This window comes from Chiloscyllium punctatum, chromosome 41 (assembly GCF_047496795.1).
Source record: "Chiloscyllium punctatum isolate Juve2018m chromosome 41, sChiPun1.3, whole genome shotgun sequence".
Classification (NCBI taxonomy): Eukaryota; Metazoa; Chordata; class Chondrichthyes; order Orectolobiformes; family Hemiscylliidae; genus Chiloscyllium; species Chiloscyllium punctatum.
In genome coordinates, this window is record NC_092779.1 from 32,441,248 (window position 1) to 32,461,478 (window position 20,231).

Consider the following 20,231-nt stretch of genomic DNA (forward strand, 5'->3'; position numbering starts at 1 on the left):
TCTTGTCGTTTGTGAGGACAGCATAAAACAGACTGATACACTCGAATAGGTTGATGTTAGGAAAGAGGATGTGCAGGAAGTTTTGCAAAACATGAGGATAGATAGGTCCCCTGGGCCAGACGGGACATACCCAAAGTTACTATGGGAAACAAGGGAAGAGATTGCTGCACCTTAGGCAATGATCTCTGCATCCTTACTGTCCATCGGAGTAATACCAGATGGTTGGAAGGTGGCAAATATTATCCCCTTGTTCAAGAAAAGGAATAGGGAAATCCCTGGGAAATACAAACCAGTCACTCTCACGTCGGTGGTGGTAAAGTCATTGGAGAGGATTCTGAGAGACCGGATTTATGATTATTTGGAAAAACATAGCTTGATTAGGGATAGTCAACATGGCTTTTAGAGGGGCAGGTTATGCCTCATAAACCTTATTGAATTCTTTGAGAATATGACAAAACACATTAATGAAGGTAGAGCAGTGGATGTGGTGTACATGGATTTTAGCAAGGCATTTGATTAGGTTACCCATGATAGGGTCATTCAGAAAGTAAGGAGGCATGGGATACAGGGTAATTTGGCCCACCCACCTCCATAACCAGCGCTCCTCAAACATCCCAGTAGATTCCCCTGGCCTCTGGAACTGCTCAGACGCCATTAACCATGTAGCTGGTGCAGCCACCATCCCCACGCTGATTGATGATGTCACTTCCGCCCCCATCATGGCTGCTTCCACAGCTACTTTCGCACCTCACAATTCCTCATGCACCACACGTGACATCACTTCCGCCCCTCACATCATAGCTGATGTCACATGTTCAGTGACTTCTGCACCCCCATACTGCCGTGCTCGCCACCACTTCCACCCCCACCAATGCCACTCACCTGCATTTTGCTGACACGCCCCCCGCAGATCCCACTGTCACCATGCCCACCCCCCAGAACCCTGAGGGGAACACCACCCCTGCTCATGACTCCACCCCTATTCCCCCCACCACCATACCCACTCCAGTTACAGGGTCCGCCCCCACTCCCAGCTCCACACCCACACCAGATCCCAGCTTCCAGCCCTGCCGAGTTTTCACCATCCCTCCAGACCTCCCCCTCACTGAAGATGAACGATCAGTCCTCAGCAAAGGACTCACCTTCATCCCCCCTCCGCCCACGCATCAATGAATTTAATACACAACATGACATCGAACACTTCTTCCGCCGCCTCTGCCTCCGAGCTTTCTTTTACAATCAGGACTCCCGCCCACCTTCCGAGGACCCCTTCGCCCACCTCCAACACACTGCATCCACCTGGACACCCCGTGCTGGCCTATTACCCGCCCTCGACATCTTCATTTCCAACTGCCGCCGGGACATTAACTGCCTCAACCTGTCTACCTCCCTCCCCCACTCCAACCTCTCACCCTCACAATGCGCAGCCCTCCAATCCCTCTGCTTTAATCCTGACCTCACCATCAAACCAGCAGACAAAGGCGGCGCAGTGGTAGTCTGGCACACTGACCTCTACACCGCTGAAGCCAGACGCCAACTTGAGGACACCTCTTCCTACCACCCCCTCGACCATGACCCCATCCCCTGTCACCAAACCATCATCTCCCAGACCATACAGAACCGCATCAAATCAGGAGATCTCCCACCCACAGCTTCCAACCTCATAGTCCAGAAACCCCGCACTGCCCAGTTCTACCTCCTTCCCAAGATCCACAAGCCTGACCACCATGGCCAACCCATTGTCTCAGCATGCTCCTGCCCCACTGAACTCATTTCTACCTACCTTGACACTGTCCTATCCCCCCAGTCCAGAAACTCCACACATACGTTCGAGACACCACCCATACCCTCCACCTCCTCCAAGACTTCTGTTTCCCCAGCCCCCAATGCCTCATCTTCACCATGGATATCCAGTCCCTCTACACCTCATGACCAGGGCCTCCAAGCCCTCCGTTCCTTCCTTCCCGACATCGCCAACAGTGCACTTGCACCGACACTCTCATTCGTTTGGCCGAACTGGTCCTCACCCTTAAAAATTTCTCCTTCAAATCCTCCAACTTCCTCCAGACGAAAGGGGTAGCCATGAGCACCCGTATGGGCCCCAGCTATGCCTGCCTCTTTGTTGGCTACAGAGAACAGTCCATCTTCCATAATTACACAGGCACCACTCCCCACCTCTTCCTCCACTATATTGATGACTGCATTGGTGCCACCTCGTGCTCCTGCAAGGAGGTTGAGCAATTCATCAACTTCACCAACACATTCCACCCTGACCTTAAATTTATCTGGACCATCTCTGACACCTCCCTCCCCTTCCTGGACCTCTCCATCTCCATTAATGACGACCGACTTGACACTGACATTTTTTACAAACCCACCGACTCCCACAGCTACCTGGATTACACCTCTTCCCACCCTACCTCCTGCAAAAATGCCATCCCGTATTCCCAATTCCTCCTCCTCCGCTGGATCTGCTCCCAGGAGGACCAGTTCCACCACAGAACACACCTGATGGCCTCCTTCTTTAGAGACTGCAATTTCCCTTCCCACGTGGTTAAAGATGTCCTCCAACGCATCTTGTCCACATCCCACACCTCCACCCTCAGACCCCACCCCTCCAACCGTAACAAGGACAGAACGCCCTTGGTGCTCACCTTCCACCCTACCAACCTTCGCATAAACCAAACCATCTGCCGACATTTCTGCCACCTCCAAACGGACCCCACCACCAGGGATATATTTCCCTCCCCACCCCTTTCCGCCTTCCACAAAGACCGTTCCCTCCGTGACTACCTGGTCAGGTCCATGCCCCCCTACAACCCACCCTCCCATCCAGGAGTTGCAAAACCTGCGCCCACACCTCCTCCCTCACCTCCATCCAAGACCCTAAAGGAGCCTTCCACATCCATCAAAGTTTTACCTGCACATCCACCAATATCACTTATTGTATCCGTTGCTGCCAATGCGGTCTCCTCTATATTGGGGAGACTGGACACCTCCTAGCAGAGCGCTTTAGGGAACAGTTAAAAGCACAAATAGAGGTAAATGAGTATGATCGAATTGCCATTAAAGAAACATGGCAGTGTGATCAAGACTAGGAACTGAATACTGAAAGAACTTGTTGCTTAGACAGGACAGGACAGAAGGGAAAAGAAGGTAGTGTTATGCTGATAATGAGAATGGGATCAGTACATTATTAAGGAAGGATCTCAGGTCGGAAAAGAATCTGTTTGGATGAAACTGAGAAATAGCGAGGGACAGCAAATATTGGTGGGTGTTGTTTGTAGGCCACGAAACAAGAGGGGTGGTGTGGGTCATGATACTGAGAGATTAGAGAAGCATGTAGCATGTGTAATGCAGTAATTAGGGGTAACTTCAATTTGAGTATACACGCAGTTAACATAATGAAGCCAATACATCAGAGAATGAGTTTCTGGAGTATGTTAGGGATGGTTTTCTGGACCAGAACATTGTAGAGCTGACTGGACAATATAGACCCTATTAGATATATGATTATGTAATGGAAAAGGCTACTTAATAATATTGTTTATCAAAGAATCTTTAGGAATAAGGGACTATAACATGATAGAATTTTATATTACGGGCAGTCCCTGGGTTGCGAATGGGTTCTGCTCTTGAGTTCATTCACAAGTTGATTTGCATGCAAGTCAGAATAGAACGTAGGAAATGTAAAGCAACCATTCATAAGTAGAGGATACATTCATATGTTGGGTCTTTAAATTGCACCCCTGTATGGGATCATGTTCGCAAGTACGACATAATCTCTGATATTCGTAAAGCAGGGATCTCTTATATGTTTGAAAATGATGAAATTAAATCTGAAGCTACAGTGTTAAATTTAATCAAAGGAAGTTATGAAGATATGAGGCACAAACACATTAGAAGGTACGAAGGTATCTTAAGAATGGATAATCTTTAAAGAATTAGTGCATAATTTACAGCACTATATTGAGGCTCAAAAAAGGCAAAAGAAGTCAGTTAACCGTGAATACAATAGGAAGTTAAGGACTGTATAACATTGAAATACAAGGCTACAAAGTTGCCAGAAATGAGGGAATCTTGAGGGACAGGATGTACATGTATTTGGAAAGGTAAGGACTGATTAGGGATAATCAATATGGCTTTGTGTGTGGGAAATCATGTCTTACAGAGTTGATTGAGTTTTTTGAGGAAGTAACAAAGAGGATTGATGAGGACAGACCGGTAGATGTGATCTATATGGACTTCAGTAAGGCGTTCAACAAGGTTTCCCATGGGAGACTGGTTAGCAAGGTTAGAACTCACGGAATACAGGGAGTACAAGCTATTTGGATACAGAACTGGCTCAAAGGTAGAAAACAGAGGGTGGTGGTGGAGGGTTGTTTTTCAGACTGGAGTGCCACAAGGATTGGTGCTGGGTCCATTACTTTTCATCATTTATATAAATGATTTGGATATGAGCATAAGAGGTACAGTTAGTAAGTCTGCAGGTGACACTAAAATTGAAGGTATAGTAGATAGTGAAGAAGGTTACCTCAGATTACAACAGAATCTTGATCAGATGGGCCAATGGGCTGAGAAGTGGCAGATGGAGTTTAATTCAGATAAATGTGAGGTGCTGCATTTTGGGAAAGCAAATCTTAGCAGGACTTATACACTTAAGGTCTTAGGGAGTGTTGCTGAATAAAGAGACCTTGGAGTGCAGGTTCACTATTTATCCTATCCATGCCCCTCATAATTTTGTAAACCTCTATAAGATCACTCCTGAACCTCTGACGCTCCAGGGAAAACAGCTCCAGCCTATTCAACCTTTCCCTATAGCTCCAACTCTGGCAACATCCTTGTAAATCTTTTCTGAACCTTTTCAAGTTTCACCATGTCTTTCCGATATGAAGGAGACCAGAATTGCACGCAATATTCCAACAGTGGTCTAACCAATGTCGTGTACAGCCGCAACATGACCTCCCAACTGCTGTACTCAATACTCTGACCGATAAAGGAAAGCACACCAAATGCCCTCCTCACTATCCTATCTACCTGTGAATAGGATAAATAAACAAAGTGTTTTCCCTGGGGTGGGGGAGTCCAGAGCTAGAGGGCATAGGTTTAGGGTGAGTGGCAAAGATATAAAAGAGACCTAAGGGGCAACTTTTTTCATGCAGAGGGTGGTACGTGTATGGAATGAGCTGCCAGAGGAGGTGGTGGAGGCTGATACAATTGCAACATTTAAAAGGCATTTGGATGGGTATAAGAATAGGAAGGACTTGGAGGGATATGGGCCAGGTGCTGGGATATCTGGTTGGGATATCTGGTCGGCATGGACAGGTTGGACCAAAAGGGTCTGTTTCCGTGCTGTATATCTCTATGACTCTAAAATCTGTTAGCCTTACATAAGTAACAGAGAAAATGCCAAAATCTATTAACATTAAATAAACACTTTGAAAATAACAAGCTAGTTGGGCATAAGTCAGCATGGATTTATGAGTCAGAAAAGATGTTTGGTGAATCTGTTAGAGTGTTTTGGGGATATTATCAACAAAGTTGATAAAAGACAGTCAGTAAGCATAGAATACTGTATATATTTATCAATACTGTACAATCCTACTCATTGGGTACAATTCAGCCTTCAACATCATTATCCCTTCGAGGCTGATTACTAAACAGTGATCTCGGACTAAGCCCCATTCTCTGCAACTGGATCCTCTGTTTCCTGACCCACAGGCCACAATCAGTGAAGACTGTGAACAATATTTCATTCTCACTAACACTCAACACTGAAGAGCCCAGGGCTGCATACTCAGCCCACTACTGTACTCACTGTATACCTATGACTGCGTCATCAAATATAAGACTAATGCCATTTACAAGTTCGCTGATGACACCACCATAGTCGGTCGAATCTCAGATGGTGACAAAACAGACTACAGACAGGAGGTGGGAGACCTGCAAAAATGGTGCACTGAGAACAACCTCACTCTCAATGCCGGCAAAACCAAGGACCAATTGACTTTCGGCGGGATGTTACTCATGCTCCCCTGCACATTAACGTCACAGAGGTGGAATGAGTGGAGATTGTTAAGCTCCTGGGAGTGGTCATTCACAACAAGCTTTCTTGGACACTTCATGTGGACGCACTGGTTACAAAGGCCCAACAACATCACTTCTTCCTCAAGCAGCTGAGGAAATTTGGCATGACGGAGAATACCCTTGCAAACCTTTATAGGTGTGCCATTGAGAGCATTCTGTCTGGATCTATCTGGATGCCATAACTGGTGGAGCAACTGTAACATTCAAGATCGGAGACGATTACAAAGAGTGGTGAACTCGGTCTGGACAATCACAAAGGCCAACCTCCCATCTATAGAATCCATCTACCAGGCCCACTGTCAAGGAAAGGCCCTCAGCCTTTTCAAAGATCCATCCCACCCTGCCAGTGGGGAGAAGGTACAGAAGTCTGAACACATGCACCGGCAGGTTTTGAAATAGTTTCTACGCTTTTGTTGTTAGAATACTGAATGGACTCACAAACTTTTAACAATCGCTTGTACCTGTGTTTTTGTTTTCGCCGCTGTTTACCTATTATTTACTTATCTATGCTACTTAACTCTGTGATCTGCTTGTATTGCTGGCAAGACAAAGTTTTTCGCTGTGCCTTGGTACATGTGACAATAAATTCAATTCAAAATTCAATTCAATACTTAAGTAAAAGTTGATCTCGTAAAATTCAACCCCTTTTTCAGGCAATAAGTCTGGAATTTTCCATATATCTCATGTAAAAGTTGACTCTAGTTCTTCATAGATAACAAATCAACAATTAAGGTATTATTCAGCACATAAATATTATGATGAGGAAATGAAGTGTTTTTCGTATTATTATGTGATTTGATGTCCAATTCACACCAACTTGGCGCTAAAGAATTAGGCAACAACCAACCTCCTGGAATATGCTTCGTTGAGGTTTTGAAATTTCTTCATAATTTTGAGCAAAAATGCCCTCCAGAACAAACAAAACATATACAGCAGTGTTTAAACTGAAAATTATTGAAGTTGCAGAGAAGACAAATAATTGTGTAGCAGCAAGAGAATTTTGTGTTTTGGGAACATTTATGAAAATCAATTTCAGACAATGCCAAAATGGAAGTGTGCCAGCACAGGTAAATGGCCACAATTGGAGAAAAACTGAGTTGCTGAGTGGGTACTTCAAAATCGTCAAAATGGAAAATGTGTTAGTTGTGAAGACAATCAAATCCATGCATGAAACAAATCAAAGAAGGATGGAATTTCAGATTTTAAGACAAGTGCTGGATAGTGCAAAGCTTTATGAGAAGGCATCACTTATTACTTCAGCAGAGAACGAAGATGACACAAAAGCTGCCTACTGAATTGGAAGATAAGATATTACAGGTTCACCAATTTGTAATCAGAAATTGTCAGAAGGAAGGCTACAAGGTATCATGCATTGGAAACATAGACAAAATGCCTATTGCTCGTGAAATGGGAGGATATTTAATTGGGGAAGAGGAAACTATGATGCGATTAGACATGAGTTAGGAAGCATGAATTGGGAGCAATTGTTCCATGGTAAAAGCTCTATAGACATGTGGAGACTGTTTAAGGAACAATTGTTGCGAGTGATGAATAAATATGTCCCTCTGAGACAGGCAAGAAGGGGTAAGATAAAGGAACCTTGGATGACGAGAGCGGTGGAGCTTCTCGTCAAAAGGGAAAAGGTAGCTTACACAAGATGGAGGAAGCTAGGGTCAAGCTCAGCTCTAGAGGATTACAGGCAGGCAAGGAAGGAGCTCAAAAATGGTCTGAGGAGAGCCAGGAGGGGGCACGAGAAAGGCTTGGCAGAACGGATTAGGGAGAACACAAAGGCATTTTACACTTATGTGAGGAATAAGAGAATGGTCAAAGAAAGAGTAGGGCCGATCAGGGATAGCATAGTGAACTTGTGTGTGGAGTCTGAGGAGGTCGGGGAAGCCCTAAATGAGTTTTTTGCTTCTGTCTTTACGAAAGAAACGAACTTTGTAGTGAATGAAATCTTTGAAGAGCAGGTGTGCATGCTGGAATGGATAGAAATAGAGGAAGCTGATGTGCTGAAAATTTTGTCAAACATTAAGATTGACAAGTTGCCAGGCCCGGACCAGATTTGTCCTTGGCTGCTTTGGGAAACGACAAATGTAATTGCTTCGCCACTTGCAAAGATCTTTGCATCCTCGCTCTCCACTGGAGTCGTACCTGAGGACTGGGGAGAGGCAAATGTAATTCCTCTCTTCAAGAAAGGAAATAGGGAAATCTCCGGCAATTACAGACCAGTATGTCTCATGTCTGTCGTCTGCAAGGTGTTTGAAAGGATTCTGAGGGATAGGATTTAAAACCATCTGGAAGAGCATGGCTTGATTAAATGCAGTCAACACGGCTTTGTGAGGGGCAGGGCATGCCTCACAAACCTTATCGAGTTCTTTGAGGATGTGACTAGAAAGGTTGATGAGGGTCGAGCTGTGGATGTGGTGTATATGGACTTCAGCAAGGCATTTGATAAGATTCCCCATGGTAAGCTCATTCAGAAGGTCAGGAGGAATGGGATACAGGGGAACTTAGCTGTCTGGATACAGAATTGGCTGGTCAACAGAAGACAGCGAGTGGTAGTAGAAGGAAAATATTCTGCCTGGAAGTCAGTAGTGAGTGGTGTTCCACAGGGATCTGTCCTTGGGCCTCTGCTGTTTGTAATTTTTATTAATGATTTGGATGAGGAGATTGAAGGATTGGTCAGCAAGTTTGCAGACGACACAAAGGTTGGAGGTGTCGTTGACAGTATAGAGGGCTGTTGTAGGCTGCAGCGGGACATTGACAGGATGCAGAGATGGGCTGAGAGTGGCAGATGGAGTTCAACCTGGATAAATGCGAGGTGATACATTTTGGAAGGTCGAATATGAAAGCTGAGTACAGGATTAAGGATAGAATTCTTGGCAGTGTGGAGGAACAGAGGGATCTTGGTGTGCAGGTACATAGATCCCTTAAAATGGCCACCCAAGTGGACAGGGCTGTTAAGAAAGCATATGGTGTTTTGGCTTTCATTAACAGGGGGACTGAGTTTAAGAGTCGTAAGATCTTGTTGCAGCTATATAAAACTTTGGTTAGACCGCACTTGGAATACTGCGAGCAGTTCTGGTCGCCCTATTATAGGAAAGATGTGGATGCTTTGAGAGGGTTCAGAGGAGGTTTACCATGATGCTGCCTGGACTGGAGGGCTTATCTTATGAAGAGAGGTTGACTGAGCTCGGACATTTTTCATTGGAGAAAAGGAGGAGGAGAGGGAACCTAATTGAGGTATACACGATAATGAGCGGCATAGATAGAGTCGATAGCCAGAGACTATTTCCCAGGGCAGAAATGGCTAACACAAGGGGTCATAGTTTTAAGCTGGTTGGAGGAAAGTATAGAGGGGATGTCAGAGGCGGGTTCTTTACACAGAGAGCTGTGTGAGCATGGAATGCGTTGCCAGCAGCAGTTGTGGAAGCAAGGTCATTGGGGACATTTAAGAGACTACTGGACATGCATATGGTCACAGAAATTTGAGGGTGCATACATGAGGATCAATGGTCGGCATAACATCGTGGGCTGAAGGGCCTGCTCTGTGTTGTACTGTTCTATGTTCTAAATGCCTGAGAATCGAATTGTGAACCAAAAAGGAGAAAAAAGCATATTGGTGAGAACCACTGACCATGAGAAAAGTAGGTTTACTTCAGTTCTTTCTTGTATTGCTGTTGGCACTAAGTTCAAACTGATGGCTGCTTTTTAAGCAAAAACTTTGCCAAAGGAGAAATTTCCAAAAGGAATTGTCATCCATATGCATCCACAAGGTTGGATGGATGAAAGTGGATGTAGAAAATGGATAAAGGAAGTTTGGTATTTACAACCTGGTGGACTATGCAAGGAAAAGAGTTTGCTTCTCAGGGACCAGTGTCGATCACATCCAGTGAAGAATATTGTTGATAGCACCTGATCACATAACACTGACGCAGCTGTAATTCCGGCGGACTGTTTTGCAACCAATAGATGTTCGTATCAATAAGCTATTTAAGGACATGATGAGAATGAACTGGAATAACTGGATGCATGTTGAATAAAAAGCATACATAAGAAGAGGCAGTATGCGGGATCCATCACTGCCACTGATCTGTGAATGGATCATTGATTCATGGGAGGAAATAAAAGCTGACACTATTTTCAAATCATTCAAGAAATGTGGAATTTAGAATGCACTGGACAGTACAGGGGACAATTATCTATGGGATGACATAGATGAAGAAGAAGGAGCAGGTGATTTGCAACCTCTAACTACAGAGAGCAAAATTGAAAGGGATCCATACAATGATGTCATTCATCTTGATGATTATGAAGCTTTATTCAGTGCTGAAGATGTTGAACAGTGCGATAATTTGTTGTGTTTTGTTTCTTTATTCATTGAGAAGATCATTTGGGCTTCTGCTTATGATACAGTACTTTGGACTGTAGCATTAATTTCAGCCCCTCAATAGTAGCTTCCTTGGAATAGTTGACCCCATAAAGATAACCTTAAAAAGTAGTCTACACGAGTAAATGCAGTTCTTGAATTTTCAGAAGTCTTTTAATAATATCCCTCACAGTTGGTTGGTTAGCAAAATTAAAGCACATGAGTTAAGAGATAATATATTGGCTAGGGTTAAGAACTGGATCATAGACAGAAATTAGAGAGTAAGAGTAGACAGATCATTCTCTCATTGGTAGTCTGTTATTGGTGGAGTATCACAAGGATTGGCTATTCAGAACATATATCAATGATTTGGATGTGGGCATCAAATATAACTTTTTCAAGTTTGAAGCAAAGCTAAATGTGAACATGTGCAAAGTGGTTTCAAGAAAAGTTAAACAAACTTAGTGAGGTGGCAAGTGAATGGCAGATGGAATACATTGTGGAAAAATGTGAGGTTTTCCACTTTGGTAAGAGGGAAAGATGTGCAGAATATTATTTAAATGGTAAGAGATTAGAAAGTGGGATGCACAAAGGGACCTGAGTGCCTTCATTAATCTGTTGCTGAAGGTTAACATGCAGGTGCAGCAAGTAATTAGCAGCAAGCTAATGGCATATTAGCCTTTCTCACAAGAGGAATTGAGTACAGGAGTAACAAAGTCTTGTTCTACCGGTATAGAATCTTGATGTTCAAATCATAGCTACTCCAAATGTGTTAATAACATCTCTGAACAGGTTGATTCAAAAATATTTGGGGCCGTCTTATGGCACAGCGTTCCTGGGTTCAACTCCCATCTGTTCCAGAGGTGTGTGATAACATGTGAACAGGTTGGTGAGAAAATTGATTATGGAATCTTGACTAGACTACCTCCGGTGTACTGTGCTCTTTTTTTAATCCCCTTGCCTTAGGAAGCATACTATTGCCATAGAGAGAATGCAATGAATGTTTGCTCTCATTGAAACATACAAAATACTTCAATACAAATGCAAATAAATGCTTCCCTCATTCAAGAATCAAGGACAAGGAGACAAATTTCAAAATAAAGGGGAAGCCACTTAGGAACAAGATGAGGAGAAATGTTTTATTCAGAGGTTTATGAACATTCAGAAATTACTAACCCAGAGAACGGTGGAAGCTCAGTCATTGAACATGTTTTATGTAGAGATTAACAGATTTCTAAATACCAATGACATAGGCAAGGGAAAAGGTCATGAAGTGGATGATCATCCATGATCATACTGAATGGTGGAACAGGCCCAATGGGTTGAATGGCCTACTTCTGCTCCAATGTTTATAGAAGTCTCAGTTTTTTGCTATCTTGCTTGTAATTCTTAAATGCTGACAGTGTAAGGGGTGCAGCTTCAACGGGTCAACCATACCATGAGAAGTTTATGGAGTCCTATGCAGTCTTGCTTGCAATTCTTAAATGCCTAGTCATTAAGGGGTGATGCATCACGAGTTAAACAAGCTTGATCAGCAAGCAGCCACACTGGCTGGTACCAGCAACCTGACCAGGGCAGGCAAGTGGAGGAACGTTGATTGAATTTGGCCAATCAAAGGAGTCCTGCACACTCTCAGGGAGCTTTCTTGTTCTTCTTGAAACTCCAGCTCTATGATTGAATGTTCTTTTCAGTAGTGGCAAAACCCCAACTGAGGGTTTGGATCAATGTTGATTTCTGCTTCAAAAATGTAAACTTTGCAAGAGTTATATGATGTTAATTGGTACAATGATCCATTCCGTGTTGGTGACATTGACCTTTCTGAGACCTAGCTCAGGAGAGAGATGAGAAACCGAAATTAAATACAGGCCTCAATAAATGTGCATGTGAAAGGATGTTTTTTGTCAGAGAGGATCAGTGTATAGGACAGCAGAGTTTTGCATCACTGATTAAAAATGATGGTCATTCTATTTATCAAAAAGGCTGATTCCAAGTCTATTAAGGGTTCAGAAAGGCTGGGTGAAGTAAAAAGGAATGATAGGAAATCTTTGTTGGAGTTTCTCAAAGGATCCTGGGGAATGGAGAGAAGAAGTTGGGATTCAAAGGGGAGAATCACAATGATGGGGAAAGGGGATCAAGGAAAGGAGCTGCATATGTATGGTGGGGAACATGATGGAATAGGGTGTATTGAGGAGAGGGAAAAAAGCAGGTCAATGGAATAAGTCTGAAGCTGCACATATGGATCTGGATGGGAATGAAATAAAATGGTGGAACAGAAATATTAAGGGAATAGCAAAAGTGCTGATAAGCCATAAAAAGAGGTTGAAGAAGGACAGAGGGGACGACAGAAAAATAAGACCATCTACAATGATGGGAAGGAAAGTGTGGTGTAGATGGGGTGGGTTTATGCTAAGCAAATCAAATTTTAAAAATTACAACTATCATCTTTCTCATAAATCACCTCAGAAAAGAAGAAAGCACAGAATAAACAGTACAAATAGGAGGAGCCTGAGATTTGTTTACATGTAATCTTACACAGTGCAAAACAAACAGCCAATCAAAGCAAAAATTGAAAAATACTTTTGGATGAGCGATCAGTAAAGGCCTTAGAATGAAGGGAAACACTCACCACAGAATAAAAACTCACCAACACGAATGTTAGTGATGTTGGTGGCAATTGGAACGATACGGTGGGGTTTTATTCCAATTACAACATGCAGGAATATTCATAGGTCTATATTTATGAATGGTAAGGACATGGGGATGAAACTGTTTTACAAGCTGTAGGCTACAAGATATTGGGTTGTGTCACAGGGGATAATAAGGGTACCAAAAGGCACATTGAGCCATTTGCCTTATGCATTGAAAGCTGTCTAAGGATCAAGACTACAGAGATCTTACAGAAAAAGAAAACCAGTCATGGGCCATGTAAAGGTGGCTGTAAAGCAGGCTTTTATCCAACATATGAGCAGCCTGATAAGAGGACCAAAGCATAGCTTGTCTCCATTAAGATCTCAAATGAAAAACAGACATCTCATTCATGATATTCCTTTCCAGATCAGTACTTCCAAGCCAGATGTTTGACCAACTCAACCCTGCAGCTCTACTAACATTGCTAAGGTAAAGAACAAGGAGGAGAAGACAAAGCAGAATAGCCAGTGTCAACACAAGCAGAGAAAGGAAGTTCTAGATGCAGAAAAGTAAACAATTCCAGAAAAAAGGAAAGTACCATCAGGCAAAGCACTGAGAGGGTCTACCAAAGGTAATGCAGTTCCTGCAGATGAGTGAAAGGCATGGCTAGAGATGCTATCAGATGTGACTAGGGATGCCACCATTCACATCTACCACTTCCTGAGGCATATTTGCATATTTGGCTTGAGAGGAAGTACTTGCAACCTGCTCCTCAAAGGGGACCATCTACCTTATGTCAAGCATCCCATACCCTGTCCGGACATTTTTCTGGTGACTGTGAATTTTTCTCCTACGGGAGAGAAGCACGAGGAGATAGTAGTATGGGTACATAAGCACTGCCTGCATCTCTGGATAGATAGAAATGTCAATCCCTGGAGGTGTGATTTTTTATGTGCATTACTCGTCAATAGAACGTGGCATGGAAGAAATTGGTATTGCTTGTTTCTGAAACTAAGATAATTCAGTGTCATCAAACAGCTACAGATGGTGAAAACTAACAAAGCATCATATGATGTATGTGCCTGAAGCGTCCATCCCAAAGTCACCTCTCATGGTTGTGTCCTTGTTCCTTTGCTGAAAAAGATGTGTATGTTCTACTGGTTGTGAAACAAAGTCTGTGAGCAGATGGGCATTTAGCTGCTGAGTGTCATAGCTTCTTTTATGTTTTAAGTGTGAACCCTGGAAAATGTATGAGATGCAGTGCCACTGTGGCACAATTAGTTCTACATTGATAGCTGCAATGAAGCAACAGACATTGATTACACATGAAGCATCTGATGGAAATGTCTAGCACTAATCTTGTGTTTGATGGTTTTCTGCAGTGGCAAAATATTCCAATGCTAACTCACACTCATAAAGGCATGAAGCATTGAGAATGGTATATACCATGGGAAAGTGCAGATCATTCATCATCCTGCAACATTGCAGCCAGTCATCCATGGGTGCTGACCTCCACAGTCACCTCTGTCCATGCTGCCTTCATCAGTTGAAATGGACTCCTGCTTTCATCCCTTGTGAAAGGAACTTTTCTCTCCTGGATAGATTTTAAGAGAATTTCTGGGAATGTGCCACTTAAACATGGGACCATTTTTGTGTAGTCTATGACATTTCCAGTAATGGGTGGGGTGATGAACAAATGTTTAGTGATGCTCAGGGGTTGCAGGGAGTGAAGTGCTGTCCAGATGCCTTTTAAATATGGTGCCTAGAAGTTGCAGCCTGGAAGGTTCCAACAGAGGCAGAACTTCCTGCCTGCTTGCCTGCCTACTAACTTGGAAAAGCAGGAGGCTAGAAGAACACAGCAAGCCAGGCAGCATGAAGAGGTGGAGAGGTCAACATTTCAGGTATACCCAAAACATCCCTTGACTTCGCCAACTCCTGATGCTGCCTGGCTTTCTGTCTTCTTCCAGCTTCCTGCTTGTTTACTTTGGATTCCAGCATCTGCAGTTTGTTTGTCTCTGCCTACTAATTTGAGCATTTTACCTGTACATGCAGATGTAATGAGTTAAGAAGAATATAATTGCGCAAGAAAACCCAACCCACAAAGCATGGAAGTACATCATGTTTTTAGCCCACTTCCATACTCAGACTGAAAGAAACAATATTCTGCCCCTTAGTTCATGATCTGTCATTTAACAAATTTAGTGTAGATACATTTATTTTTCCCTTTTTTGCTGGCATACTATTTCTATTTGTCCTTCAAGTCCCTGCCAGTATCACTTTATTATCTAATGTTGGGAAATCTGCAAGTAGACCGAATAGGAAAACATTCAACCTTCAATCACTGTCTTCCTATGCGATGATTGAGAGTAAAATCATATCTTATCACAGCATGACAGAAATGCTAATAGATCTGAAAACCCTTACCTCCAGGTTGCTTAACCTTTATGTTTGATGATATCTTCTTGTTGAAGTCCTTTCGCTGCTGAATGTAGTCCTCAGCATACCCATTCATAATTAATTTTGTGAAGTTTATAGGTTCATTCTTTTTTGGTAAAGGCCTAAAGGAAAGGGTTAATTATTATTAGTGTGTTGCAGAATCTTTGCATTTTAAAGCCATTTTCTACTTGTTATGTTCTATTTTATTCACAAACATTCATAAAATTGTGTGCCTTTCATGTAGTTTCCCACACCAACTTTACTCATCAGGGATGCAGGTATACAATTCACACAAACTCTCTGTCCATCAAACTAAACTATGTAAATCTTGGGATGGTACAGGGACTGGGTGTTTCTGATGTATGGCAGGCAGTGTTTGAATTCACATATCTGTGCTACCATCAGATGAAGCTCCATATCCATAAATGCATTTTATAAAATTGCCTGTAAAAGATACTTCTGTTTGGATTTAAACATCTTAAGATTCAAACCAAAAGATGTAAATTGTGAACAATGGGGAGGTGATGGCCTTGTGGTATTATTACTAAAGGATTAATTCAGAGATACAATTAATATTCTGGGGACCTGGGTTTGAATACTGCCATTCAATTTTTAAAAATCTGGTATCAGTCTAATGACAACTTTGAAACCATTGTCAATTGTTGGGGAAAAACACATCTAGATCACTCATGTTCTTTAGGGAAGAAAACCTGCCGTTCTTACCCTGGTCTGGCCCACATATAATTCTAGACCCACAACAATATGGTTGACTCTTAACTGGTCTCTGGGCAACATGAATAGCAATAAATGCTGGCTTCCCCAGCAATACCCAAATCCCATGAATTATTTTTTTTAAATGTATTTGTTTACAATATGTTGAAATTCCTGCTTTAGGAGAGGGTTTAACTTCAGTTGATAGCCCATAACTAGAATCTGAATTTTCAAGGTTCCTATGCCAGTAACTCAGATCACAAGAGTAAAGCGAGTACTCTGCAATGTTTACAGCCAAGTCTGAGGGATGGATGGCTACCTTGAAAAGTTGGATGGCTACCTTGAAACTTTGGGCAAAATATCCTCTTTAAGCCCGATGGAAATCACATTTGCTGGGAGCTTTTATGATCCTGGTGGGAGCTTACTAAAAATCTCAAATAACTCCTAATTAAAGATCTGTTTTCCTTTGGAAAAAAATAAATTGTTTCAAAGATGCCCTATCTAGGTTTTTATTGTCTTGCACATGAGTGTCAGAGCCTTCTCGAGCTTTTTAGCAGGTACACTGAGCTTACATCTTTATTGTGTTTGCTCAAGCATGGAACTATCTTCCAACTTCTGAAACAGTCTTGCTGCTCAATTGGATCATGCTAGACCATACCTCAGCTTCATTTTCCCAACAACTTTGCAATTTCAGCCTTAAAGATTTCAATTGGTGTAGCACACAATACATTTTCCAGTAGAGTGTTCAAGAACTGTACTACCATCTCTGTAAAAATGTGCTCCCTGACTTCATTCCTAAATAGCTTAGCTTCAATTTTAAGAATATGGTCCCCTGCTCTGGATGTTGCTATTAGGAGAACACAATCTTTCTATACATTTTATTGGATGGTGCTTAGCTTTTAAAGACCATGATTAGGTCACTCTAAAATCTTCAACCTCAACATATACAAAGCTTAGTCTTATTATTTAACCCTCTAAGCCCTGGTATCATTTAGTGAATCTGCACTAAACTGTATACAAGACCAAATATGTTTCCTGAGGTTCTGTGTTCAAACTGAACAGATTGATCATTTAAATGGTTCCATCCCCACAATCTAGGATAGAATCAATGCTTTAATCAGTTGATAACCAAATCATGCTTCATAATACTTCTGTTAGTAGAGCAAAAATCTTTAAATTTCAGTCTGAATATGGGCAGAACCATGAAAGAAATGAAGATAAATGTAAATGGAAGAGAAATATGTTGAAATAACCTTTTCTTTTCCCTCTGTCCAAAATTACTGTGGCTTGTTTTTGAAAAGCAAGTACATTCTCAAACCCCAGCTAATGTGCAGTGATAAAATTATATAGTATGTTACTAACTTTTGAAATTTTTATGTTAAAATAGAAAATAGATTTGTACTTCACTTCTGTGAAGATAGCTGTTTATCCTTAGAGGTCAGAAAGTTATTTGCAACATTGAACTAACTAACAAGAAAGCATGTGATTTATGGTTAAATGTCTCAAACTGTCGCACCTTTTGATTTAATTAATGATATGTTTATAAAGTTGAATTTCTATGTCATAAAAAAACTTGTAATTTGAGTTCAGTTCAGAACAAACAGAACAGTTAACAGTTCTTTTCTTTTAGAATCCAGTGAAAAAGAGATTTCTCCCCCCTTTTGGATTGTAGTTTAGGTAAATTTAGATATCTGGAAACAGATACAAATTAATTAAAGGAATTGCAGCATTCCTTTGAAATCAAGACTGTTCAGCAGGTCATGTAGCGACTCATGGAGGTGGAGTCAAGTTTGGACCAGTGCAGCATCCAGCGACATTGATGATGTCTACATTAGCAATGCCAGGGAGGACTCATAGTGCTGAGGGCATTGATTGAGGGAAATAGCACCAAAGAGTGGCTGTTTCCATTTCAGCAACAGTAGTGTAATGAAGGAAATTGTGCCTGGCTACTAGGCCCATGGTGGAGCTCTTATTTAAATGGACTGCCTAGGAGGTAAGGTTGTTCAGTTGGCTGGTTGAGGAGCATATGGTTCAGAATTACACCAATGGCAGAAGTTCAATTCCTGTTCCAGCTGAGGCAGACTTAGGGACGACATTTTGAGGCTTGACAAATTGAAGCTTTTGATGATTGATGGACATATTCTAATTTATGGAATGGCTGAAGCTGCTGGGAGTAGTTGATAGGATAAAGCGTTTAATATGCAATGAATAAATTGAACTGTCTTGTAAGGTCACTGATCTTTTCTTTTACACAGCATTCATATTCTCAGGATCAACTCATTGATTTTTCCTCCATGGCTATTTCTTCTTACAGTTAGTTGACCGTATCGCTGGAGGGCCTTTTCTTCCACTATGGTGGAAGATATCTCTCCCTCTGTGTGCATACAGAACATCTCTCTATCTTTCCACCTCCTCCCCCATGGCACCCCTATACAGTATCCAAAAACTTTGGAGCCCGCTGTTTGGCTTGGTGTGCAATTCCTCACCCTTGCCCAGGTTCGATTCTCTCCAGTCATAATCAACTCTCGAGACATTTTCCTGACAGGGTTGTAATTCATTTTGAAAGTGTGAAGACATTTGAGGGAGTAGTTAGCAAAGCATGTGGAAAAGTGGACATTATAATGAGCACAAAAGAAAAGTTATGCTGAACCTTTATAAAACATTAAATAATAGAATTGCATCCCACCCTGGTCACTGCACCTTAGAAACAACACAAAAGACCTTGGGAGGGTACAGAAGAGTTTTACCAGAATGGTTCTAATGATGAGGGAATTTACTTATGATGTTAGGTTGGAGAAGCTAGAGTTGTTCACCTCAGGGCAATGGAGGAAAGATCTGATAATTTTGTATAAAATAATTAAAAGTAAAGATTAGATAGACAAGGAAAGGCTGTTTATGTTAGTTATTATACTAGAACTAGGCAACACAGTTTTGAGCATTTGGACAAGAAACAGGGAAGGGATGTACTTTTTTTATTGAGAGGAAGCACTCTTTTATTGCATGAATGGTAATGACTTGGAATTCACTGCCTACAAGGACTGCGGAAGGAGAGACAACCAATGATTTCAAAAGGAAATTGTGTAGGCATTTGAAGGAATAAACATGCTGGTGTGCAAGGATAGAGTGGGAGAATGAAACAAGGTATACTGCTTTACAAGAGCTAGCATAGACTTGATTGGCCAGATCACCTCATTCTGTGCCATATGGTCTATGGCCTTTAAGAGGCACAGAATAAGCAGTATAGCTATAGTTGATACTAGCCAATTATGATGTTTTCTCTGCTGATGCACTTTGTCAATAAATAGCAGTTAGTTTTAGCAAGGCATACAGATCAATTAAGTCAACAGTTAGTACAAAGTTGCAGCACTACCTGTATTGCACAGATACATCACAATCGTTACACACAATTTCAACTAATTTAACCCCCAGAAGATGGAATGTTATGGGGAGGACCTGAACGATGTGGGTTATGATGAGAAATATAGCAGAATCAAGTGAGAAGCCTATCTCAACATCGAGAACAACTAGCTCCATTATTTGAATAAGTCCCGGGCATCAAAGTGAGATTCTTGTTAGGCAGCAGCAAAGTTTCCGATTGAGGGGGTTCATTGCTTGTTATCGACCTTATTAATTGCAAATATCATTTTATTGATATTCAGCTTCCTATTCTACCACTCACCAAAAATTCTTCTCATGAAAGTCAGGGAGGGTACCTGGTGACTTCAACTCAATGCTGTCTGCAAAGTGTACCTATATTGCTCATCATGTTACAGCATCTCAAGGCAGTATCCATCGGTCATGCATACAAACTTTGGAATCTGGTAACTGCCAACCCCCAAGGATCCTCATTGCACATCTCTAATCCAATTGCAGGATGCTTAGGAAGTAGAGACCTGCATTTTTGGATGCACCAGCAACTAACATCAAAAGGCTATTGAAAGAATACTTTGAATACAGAGACAGGCTCCCAGCTCACAGATTGGACCAGATTGCATCT

The 20,231-nt window shown here is 42.0% G+C and overlaps 1 protein-coding gene across 2 annotated transcripts in view; it reads right to left on the minus strand.

Moving 5' to 3' along the window:
• Positions 1-20,231, minus strand: part of LOC140464972 (uncharacterized protein C7orf57-like) — a 134,730-nt gene that overhangs the window by 31,440 nt on the left and 83,059 nt on the right. For both annotated transcript variants that reach the window (XM_072560677.1, XM_072560676.1), the window contains exon 7: positions 15,512-15,645. In XM_072560677.1, coding sequence (XP_072416778.1) covers positions 15,512-15,645 — 134 coding nt within the window. The remainder of the gene's footprint in view (positions 1-15,511; positions 15,646-20,231) is intronic.